Genomic DNA, 11,072 nt, shown 5'->3' on the forward strand with positions numbered 1-11,072 from the left:
TCCGCCCCTCAATGAAAAACCGAAACCGGAAGCACCACGACGTCTCAACCGAATGTTCCTTGTAACACCGATGACTGCCATTCTGCTGCCTCCATTGTTTCCGGTTCCTGGGCCACCACCGGACGACGACCCTGTACCGGTGCTCGAGGCACTCGATGAACCTGAGCTGTAATTTCGAAAAAAAAAACAAAAATTGAAGACAATTTATCGGCTAGTAAAATATGAAAACGTGACGAGTCATCATATGAAACTCCAAAGGATTAATTATTGCTAACAATAACTAATCATTCAGTGCGCATCCGTAATCAGTCAAAATCAGATATCTCTTTGAATGTTCATATGAAATTGAAATTATAATTACGAAGAAGCGTTTTTTGTTTATCAGTTCCCGAATTTGTTGAATTGGCAATAATTATTTATTGGGAGAATTTGCAGCGCCAGAGAAACCGAAAGGTGAAAACTGAGAAATTGATTTTCACTTTTGTTATTGTTATGCAAGTATATCCGATGAGTGGATATTGAAGCTCAAAAATATATAAACGTCAGAATGAATGAACTATGCGGAAAATGATGGATTACTTCAACTACAAATTTTAATGATTGAATTTCTCCAACAATTTCCATATATCCACCACTTATTCCCTCACTTCTCATGATTTTAGTTTTATGATCACTAAAATCTTTCGCAACATTGACAAAAAGGGCCATTCGCTTGGAAAAACATTAGGTATAAAAATCACTCTTACATTAACGTATTATATTCATTGCTATTGACGTTATTTTTTGCATGCAGAAAAATTTCAGAAACTCTCGGTCCAACACTTATTCACAATAACGCCCTCATTCTTTACTGAGTTTTTCAAGATTACAGTAATTACCACAGACATAAGAGACCAAGAAAATCATTTTTTCATTTTCTATAGGTAAAACACTAGCCAAGGGGTTTAGAGGGATAAGTGAAAAAAAAATGTTAGTGAAGGGTTGAGTCACTCGTACAAACGAGTTTCTTGAAATATTCTAATTTATCAGAATTTCAAACTAACAATTTCATGTCAAGGCAGTGAGTACTAATTGCTGAAGGAGTAGGTCACTCGGACGATTTAATACCCCGTGAAACGTATCCTAGAAAAATTACAACTCCTATTGCTGTTGTTAATTTTTTATCTCTTCCGTTCTGAATCATTGGATCACGAGACGTACTGCGCATTGCGTGCGCCGAATTTGAAATTGCCGGTGCGCGTTGGCCAATAGGGAGTAGGCCCTAGGAGTTCCACATATCGCGACTCGTGCGATCGTCATGTGTTTCCTTCACAACAAAGAGACTAGCACTTAACAAAAGTGTCAAGCAATAATAAGCATCATTGGAACACAATCGAGTAAGGAATGTTATCATGTACGTAAATCCGATAATTGAATTCCATTTCGTCAAATTTTGGCATCAACAGACATTACTCTGTCAATCTGAAGAGTTGAAAATAACCACAAAGATGCAGATCTTCATGGAGGTCGCGGGAAGTGTAAACATATTTTCTCAACACCAAGAAGAAAGTGCAATAAACAGTCATAACAGTAAATAAATCAATGGGTTGTGTAGTGTGTCATAATTAATGATTATTCGTACAAAAGCAGAAGATAATAAGGATAATTGGTGCACAATCTAGTAAGAGATTGTACCATGTACATAAGTTCGACAATTGGATTTCATTTTGTCCAATTTTGGTGTTAACTGTTTGTTAATTGCGGAGATTTTTCTGTCAATTTGAAGAATGGAAACTAACCACAAAAATGCAGATCTTCGTGGAGGTCACAGAAGGTGTAAACATACTTTCTCAAGACAAAGAAAAAGTGCAATAAATAATAATAAAAGTAAATAAACCAGTGGAGTGTTTAGTGTGTGATAATTTATGTTTATGGACGATAAGGTCAACGGTTTCGTGGTTACATGCAAGTACAACGCTTGGTGAAGGAATTCTGTGGTGAGTCCACATTTATGTTGTTTAATGTTTGACATCGATATTGAAGGACACGCGTGCTTTACCGTTAGCCATTGATATCGTATTTTAACAGCTTTCAATCGTGTGATTCGACAGTATTGTCTCAGAAGCATTGACAATGCCATTGCGATCGCCGTACATGAGGTATTTCATGCAAATGAGGGAACCGCCCCCATAGAAAAACTTAGTAAAGACTACATAATATTTTTAGACGATATTTCTTATTTATCCCGGACTTGATTTGAAGTGCTCCAATTAAATTTGAAAAACAAATAGGCTATAAAAATAGAATAGGCTATAAAAATAGAATAACAGGAATAGAATAGCCTAGATTTATCCCACTTTGAATAATTATTCAAAATAACTCTTTTATTTATGCAAATCACTAGAAGCAGGATGTAAAGAAAACGAAATGATAAATTGCACTATTCCACTTTTTTTTTGACAATTTGTACTACAGCATTTCTGAATTGAAAAAAAAGACTGAAAATTGTGTACGCTGTGAAAATTTGGAAATTTTTAATCAATCAAATTTGGCGGATGAGAAGTTAAATTATTGAGGAAAAGTGTAGTTTATCAACTGATTTAATTGGAAAATCACTTCGGAATGCGAATGAAACGTGTCCTATCACGTCGTGAACAAAATGGATCATTCTGGTCTCGAGATCTTTCTTCGAAGGTACTAGTCGGAATTTACGCCGTGTGCATGATAATCAGTAAAACGGTGCGAGTAAGAAGACGAGTTGAATAACTTGAGCAGTCAGAATAAAAGTAAAATGGAATGAAAGGTGGAGATATTCCAGCAACGGCATGACACGCCCTCAAACAACGGTTGTTTTTTCTTCTAATTTCCGCATTAATTCATTTTCAAATTTTGAACACTTTTCGAAAGACAGCCATTAATGCATTTCAATTATTAACAAAACTTTAATTAATTTTCAATATATAATATCATTTTGAAAATTAATTTGATAAAGTTTGTACAAGAATTTGATTTCAATTACTTCAGATATAAGAAGCAAAGATGAAAGAACTTGAGTCTTGAAATTCTGTCCTAGGACAATTGTTTGATACGAAAGAAGGAATTCTTTTATTCAATGTAGATGTTTAATGCTGTTGAAGTGATTTCAATCAAGATTGAATGATTCCCATGAAACAAGATATTCACAAGTTAAACGTGATTCACATTTTTATCAGTTTTAAACTCTCCATCACGAATATTTGTGACTTTCCCCGTTGTCATGTCATAAACGATTCCATCGTTAAATTAATCCCCATTGTCTCTCGAACTCGTCATCAAGTCTCTCAACTCTATTCCACGAATGGTTGTCGACGATAGTATATACCTTTATATACTGTGATATAGTTAAAACCCACGGGGTTTTATAATCTGCTTTCGCTCTCTCGCTGCATTCAGATTTAACGAGCTCGAGATTCAACTGCTGCAGGAATCACGTAATAAATCAGAGTGACAAAAATCAGGCAAAAATGGTATTTTATGAAAAATAAGGGAGGAGAAAAAAGTGAATTTCTGTATCCGTTCTGCTTGATCGGGCCTTGAGTTTCGCATTTCCCCTGGACAACACGTTAGAGCCCTTTTTCTTCACGGCCGAATGCCTCTGATTCACTCGTCCGCGAACCAACTGAGGATATATCGAGTCTTCCAGGCATATCGGGTTCATTGATCCTCCTTTGATCACCGTAAATAAACGTCAAGATGCTCATAAAAAATCCCCATTTAAAAAATCATTGTCCACGCCAATCACCTAATACTTACAGTCATCCAAACTTCCTACCCTCATAAATCAATTTAGTGATGCTCTACATTATTTTAAATTTCCCAACATGAGCTTTCCAATGTTTGCAATTTCACTCAATGAACATCAATTCAATTCCTTTTAAGATGAGATATCAAGGATGACCATTTAACAGTACAATATTAAATCGTAATGACGAATTACTTTTTTCTCAACAAGACAACTCGGAATCGAAATTTTTTCGAAGAATTAAAAACGGAATGAGAGGAAAATTTGAAAAACCGGGTGTTTTGTCAATCCGTAATATCAATAAACAAATAAAAATGATGATAAACATCACGTCTGAGTTAAATGGATTGAATTCAGTCAGTGTTATTAATTACATTGGAAAGTCCACCAGGAAGTCCCAGCAAAAATTCCCCTCTAATCTCTCTGACCACGTGTATATAACTTCGCAAATAAAAATCCAGTAATTCAGTGTTTTGACGCCTAATCTGAATCGGCATCAGAATACTTCATATCTAGTCGCAAATCTCGATCTCAAACCTCGCGAAATCAGCCATTAAGTTTCACCGGAACAGACATTCCACTTTGTATAAAATATCCGCTAAAAATTTACAACAAATAAGTCGCATAGATATATCAATAAAAATATAGTCCTGGAGTTGGTGGAATTATCACTGAAATGGATCATTGAGTAGATCGTTGATGTAAAATGAGGGGAAAATTATCGTGCCATTTCCGGTTTTCAAGGAAACTAGAGGGATAAACTACCATTTGGAATGATGACGATTTACAAGGAGCTCATTACTGGAATGTGTTATTGCCATTCATGTCGAACCAACGGGATTCCTCCTCTTCTCTAGCTTCTTTCTCCAGCCTAAAGTGAGAAAGGAGAAAATTTCCCGCGCCTTCTTATTGTTTACTATTATCCGCGAATCAACAAGATCATTGAGATCAACGAGTTCGATAATTGCGAGAGTTTCAAATCGATGGTAATTGATCACTCCGGCTTACTGATACATTTTTCTATAACATTTTCAATTGTTTATGTGATGAGGTTATAATGTTTAACGTAATACGTCACGATGACGCTCTATAACAGTTTTAGATACCTGAAAAATTTTTTCAGTCCTCAACCAGAAAAAAAATGTAGTCTTGTATAGACTTCCGGATGCATCCGATTCCTTTCGATTCGCGTGAATTTTATTCCGCGTTTCTTTTCAGGAAATCAATTACCGAGATGTACCGAAAGGTTCTGATCAATTTCGATGGGTTAGTTAGAAAGTTGTGGAAAAAGTTATCTCATTTTGTTGCTTGTTCTGAAATGTAATGCCTAGTCATCAAGAGAAGAAAAAAGTTTTTTTATTCCGTCGCTTGAGATTAACAAAGTTCTTCGCCGTACATAAGATTCCCGTTTATTCAATACTAAAATTATGAAATATATAAAAATCATCAGCGGAAGATATAACAGAATAACATGAATCATGAGAAAATCGATTTCAATAATTTGCATACAATTCTTTGCATGGAGTATAATGGAAAAATGATTGTTATTCAAAACTTACACAAGAACCGTTTGCCATTTTATTTCATTGAAGATTGCCTTTAATTTCTGAGGAATTCCTGTTCTGATTTGCACGATTTGCGAAAAAATTTTCTTTAAAAGGAAGGGAAAAAAATTGCACCAACGTACTAATTTACGTGCAGACATAAATTTTAAGGGCCAAATGGTAAAAATAAGCCCAAAGTTGTTACTCAGAGAATTTACGATTTTTTACGTTCAGTTTATAAAACGAGAGTATGGAAAAACGGGTATGAAACGATTTCTGTAAGAGAGTTACGACGTTGTAATCTCGCGCCACTTTAAGCGAACCAATAAGGAATCGTGGCTTCATGATTTCGAGATTTTCGAGATGATCGATTGTGTCACGCGTGTCCCTGTTAGATTAGGATTAGGATATAACGAAAAAACATTTTTTTCAAGAATATTATATTCCTTCCTGGCAATCGCAGCCACTGCCCACGGTCCTAGCGCCAATAAAAATCATTTAAAAATCGTTAAAAATTTTCCAATACTAATTAATGTGAATGATTGAAACCACATTTCAAACTTGATTCCTGAGAATTAATGTCAATAAAACCGGAAGTTTATTGAAAATTATTTTCAACTTAACTCGAATTTTCATTCAACAGAACTTTTATAAATTTTTCTAAGGAGACAAGTTTAGAATACATTTTCAACATTTCAACGTATGAAAAACGTTCCATAATTAAGAATCATTAACAAAAAGTCATTGATAGTCATGTTTTTCGATAATTTCACAAATTTTCGGGTTTTTGTGATAAATTCTTGATCGTAGAAGAACGAACGGTGAAAACTGTTAACACTTGCGAATAGTTGAATTTCTAAAATATCAATCATCCGTTTAACCAGAAAAAATTTAACGTTGCTCAGTCTATTATTATGTATTATTATAATGTTTTCCAATAATTATCACTATCGAAATTAGAAAGTTGTCGTCATATAATTTTTTCAATAACAACCATAAAGCAAAGAAATGAAGAGCGGTAGTAAATTTTTTCCATAATTTTTCTCGCTGTACTCTTCACCGAAAGAAACGTAATCGCAATTACGTGCAGCATGATTTATACTGAATATTGATAATGCACCGGAAAAAGTAAATTCATTCATTTAAAAATGATTAAAAAAAAAACATCTGTCGACACGATTTGCGGCACAATGAAATACAGGTGCGTTCCCTACACCTTCCCTCCATCTCTCTCGTTATCGGAGTACGTGATGTCAAGTTAACGTGTACGTGCCTTTAAAGTTGAAACGCAGTGAAAAAAAAAATGTGAAGACAACTTGGCATCATACACGACACCATGCGATGTGTGTCAGGAGGTCACTGACTTCTGTTCATGGGACAGGTATATTCTTAAAGGAAAGGATGAAGACTCTCCAGACTCCACCAAAGACTGTTTTTTTCTACTCTCTTCTGGAGGAATGAGAAAAAAAAAAGAACGCGACACAAAAATGAGAAAAGAACCGGAGGAAAGTCATCGCGTGAGAGATACTCCGCGTTCATTCCGGAAGTTGGGTTACATCACTTTGGGAAGATCCAATTTTCTGTCATACCTTTTGCTAAGTCTCGATTGTTCCCACTAAAACATGTAAACATGTCGTACACGTAAATTATGATTTCAATCTCTTAATTTACGAAATAAAATCGGATAATCATGTCTTTAATTTCGTCATTGACGAGTTTGAAATCGTAATTTACGGTCGTCATCTCAACACGTACTTTGTGATTAGCTTTTTCTGTCTTTCTCATTTTTACATGAAATATTTGAAAATCATTTGCATAGAAAGCGTTCAAGGTTTTCAATAATGTTTCCGTTATATCTACATGGAATGTTCGTTTTCCCTAACCAGTGGATGGGAATGTGAGTTATTCCATTCCTCGGATTTCTACTGGTTATAATTCTCGGTACGATATAATCCATCATCCTTCCTGCATTAACGATATATCGCTCGCACTCTGCCATTTTTTAGTTGCTCGAAAAATCTCGGCACTCGTGAGTTATTTAAGACTCTCTTATTGACGTTCCATAATTTTTCAATCCTTTTATCATTTTTTTCGCGAAATTTTAATCACATCGACGCGAAAAAATATCCCCCTTTTATTATTATTCAATGACGTATCATTATCGATATGTTAATTCGATTTTTTAAACTATTCGGCATTAGAACTTGATTCCGTATCTCGAACCGTTCGACGTCATTTTCTAAATTTAATCATGAATGTATTTATTCAGAATACCGTGCGTAGCGAAATTTAATGAAATTCCCCAACTCCTTCGTAAAATTAAAACTAAAAAAATCTCCTAAATAACCGAATGTAATTTAAACAACGGCAATTATATGACTATTTTTGTCAATTATTTTCGCGTATTATAAATTTACAAATTTTACCAATGAATAAGTTGTAAATTTGTAGTGTAGTCATGACGAAAGTGTAGATGAACGGCAATAATTCCAAAGTTGGGAAACATATGCCTTTTTTTGTAAAATCCCACTTGTAATTGTGAATTACAGAAAATTGTTTTGCTTACGTCATACCTTCACTCAGCAAAAATCACTTGAAATTTTCTGAAACGAAACTGATAAGTCACGACGTTGTGTATGCAGTAATGCAAGTAATATTAGTTTTCAAAAGAATCCATAAATATTCTATTATTTCTAATCACAGACACTCGAATGACTGTTCACGCGAGTCATTTAGTTCCATTCCATTTCTGTTCACAAAAAGTATTAGCTGTTTGTCTCCATAATTTTTCATATTTTAAGAGCATTTTGAAAGGAGTTAGTCTGCATTATTCATACCTCCAGCTATACAGCGTTATATTTTTGCTGAAAATGCCACAGTATAGTTGTTGAAGTGTTCAGGACAAAAAATGATGAAAAAAAAAAATGGGAGTGGACAGGTAATAAAAATCTTGGAAGGGTAGTCCTCGGGCATTCTACATCTTTTTCTTATTTCAGAGAAGTCTTAAAAGTCTCGGGCTTCTATAACGAACTGAATCGTTCCACTTCCGTTGACATGATTTTTTCGCTCCAAGCTTGAATAAAATATCATTAGCATTCAGAACTAACCGATGATAAATGGAATTTTCCTCTCCGGCGAAATTAGAAATCGTTTTGTAAATAACGTGGAATTTCATGTACCAGCTGCAGAAGCTTCAGAATGACTGATGCCCATTTTGGATTGGAGAGGATGAAAAAAATGGAAGTAAAAAGTCTAGGATTTCTCAGTGAGGTGTGACGATGTCTCCTGGAGATGCCTCACTGGTTTCATTTGATGAAAACATGTGCTTTTTTTTTCTTTCATTTGGGAGAGAGAAATTGTGAGAAATCTTGTTTACAGAATTCTTGCACTCCTTTTCTACAAATTAGTTAAGGTAATTGATGGAGGAAATGAGGAGAATTCAAGACTATCTATCAGTTTCAAGAAGATTAATACGTCAGAACTAAATTAATTGAAATCTTGTCTGTTTTAATTTTGCCAGTGATTACAAAGATCAATTTCCATTGGGGTAATTTATAATTGAGTTTTTAGAAAAATTCTTCTCAATTTAAAACTGACAATCATCATATATTCAATCGACGATTGTCTTCAAAATGCAACACCAAATTGAAATAAAATTTGAAGGAATAACAAGTGTTCATCAAATGGCATTTTGTATTTGTAGTTTCTTCAAAAAAAACTCCTGAAATTCCGGAAAAATTCCTGAAAGGGATGAGTGAAATATCGAAATGACACCGAAAATGGACGAAAAAAAATCCGGCAGTTCATGTAGAACGAAAATTGTTATAATTGTCATAAATTTATGGACTTGAATTCAACCATTTCCTTCATCTGCTGTACCACACCCACGCAATTGAATTTAGCGGAAAATAGTTTTCGTGTTGTGATGCAGTATTACGGCATCCGAAATGGTAAAGGATAAACACTTTCTATACGTAATGGACAAATGATGCAAAAACGAGTTTGGGAGCATCACAGGATACTTTCCACCTTCATCAGCAAAATTACCGTTAAATCCTTGGATGAATGGGATCTCCAATGGAAGGTGATCTGGGTTTAATTAAATCTCTCGGAATTAACTTTACTCGAAAGAATTTGAGATGCAGATTAAAAAAGAATTAGATGATAGGTTTGATCTAATTACTTAACCGAGCCTTCCTAAGATAATCAACAAATTAGAGTTGAAGAGAAGAATTTGACGAAAGTTCACCCTTCATTGTTGATTCAGTTTTTAAACAAGTTGACAAATTGCAGAAATGTATAATTATAGGTCGTTGGATAATCTAAGGATATTCATACTATATTCACTCATATTTTTTTATTTGAGTCAACGGTAAAGTACAATTAAACCTATTGAGAAAACCGCAAATTGCAGGCCGGAAAAAATTGCAATGCTAGTACAAGAGTTTATCTGTTAAAATTTACCATAAATACGGAAAAAATTCACGTACCAATACCAGAATGTGCGTTTTCCACTGCTGCACTAGAATTTTTTCGCGAAAAATATCGCTATGTATATTTACTACAGAACAACTCACATAAACTTTTACCAGTCAAACGAATAAATATTGCATAACACACACAAACCTGAGTGAAATTGTAATCAAATCTCACAAACCAATTACCAGGGATGTGAATAATTAGCCGCGAATCTCGTTTCCATATTCATAAACCGAAGGAAAAGAAATCTCTGATTATTTAGTTCAAGGGCTGGAGTCTCAGTTCCTCGACTACATGAACAACCAAATTGTTGCTAGAATTGCAATGCACATTCCCTTCACAACGTGGATTCATACTACTTGACTTTTATCCTGTAACACGATTTTCAGCTAATGGCTGAACTGTGGTAGAGGTGCGAAAGATTCTAGTTGGAAGACCTATTGGTCTACACGTGTATGATACTGATGCTTAATTTTTTTCATGACCTTTCCCATGACTCCAACGTTCAAGCTCGATTCTAATACTATGATGAAAACAAGTAAATTGTTTGGCGAGTACCGCGAGGCATCATCCATTATGACTTTGGTATTTGTATTATGCGGGAAAATATTTAGAAATGTCTCTATTACGTGAATATTCACTTTTTTTTTCCCTGAAGACGAACAGTGAATGTAGGAGAAATGTTAATCGCTGCAATTATTCACAGTTGCAAAAACAATTCTTTTCATCCACTCGATTTTTATTTATTCGTTTTACTCCAAGTATTGCGTGCATTTATGGATAAAAAAAATTGTCGAATGATTTTGTTTACTTGAAGCTGTGATCCACAGAATGAGGAAATCATAAATAATTTTATGACTTCACTATCTCCAGAACAAGTGGAGTGAGAATGATGGAAAATTGCTTTCTACTTTGTGTGGAAGCAGTCACAGTTGATTTGATATGCCAGCTATTTTATCGTGATGCAGAAATGCTTCGTCTATCCCAAGATGCAAAGTATTCAGTAATGGTTTGTTCCTTTTAAATTGCAAGGAAAAAATGAGTTTGCAGGAGTTTTATTGATAACTCGATGCAAATGTTCAACGTGATTCGGTTGATTTGAGTATAGAAGGCAATTGGCGATCGATTTTACGATCTTCAAGTGTAGGCAAATATCAGCGATTGTTTTTACGCCTAACTTTAACTTTTTTTAAATTTTTCATCGCATACAATCATCATTATCATTGAAATTTTCAATGTTCAAGAAAATATTTAAGTCTTCAACCCTCAACATCTCTCGATAAAAAAAT

The 11,072-nt window shown here is 34.5% G+C and overlaps 1 protein-coding gene across 1 annotated transcript in view; it reads right to left on the reverse strand.

Annotated features, from left to right (window-relative positions):
* The window catches only part of LOC105268767 (uncharacterized), a 32,736-nt gene that overhangs the window by 9,761 nt on the left and 11,903 nt on the right, over nucleotides 1-11,072 (reverse strand). The window contains exon 2 of the mRNA XM_011308584.1: nucleotides 5-166. Coding sequence (XP_011306886.1) covers nucleotides 5-166 — 162 coding nt within the window. The remainder of the gene's footprint in view (nucleotides 1-4; nucleotides 167-11,072) is intronic.

The sequence above is a fragment of the Fopius arisanus genome, unplaced genomic scaffold, assembly GCF_000806365.1.
Source record: "Fopius arisanus strain USDA-PBARC FA_bdor unplaced genomic scaffold, ASM80636v1 scaffold00060, whole genome shotgun sequence".
In the NCBI taxonomy this organism is placed as follows: Eukaryota; Metazoa; Arthropoda; class Insecta; order Hymenoptera; family Braconidae; genus Fopius; species Fopius arisanus.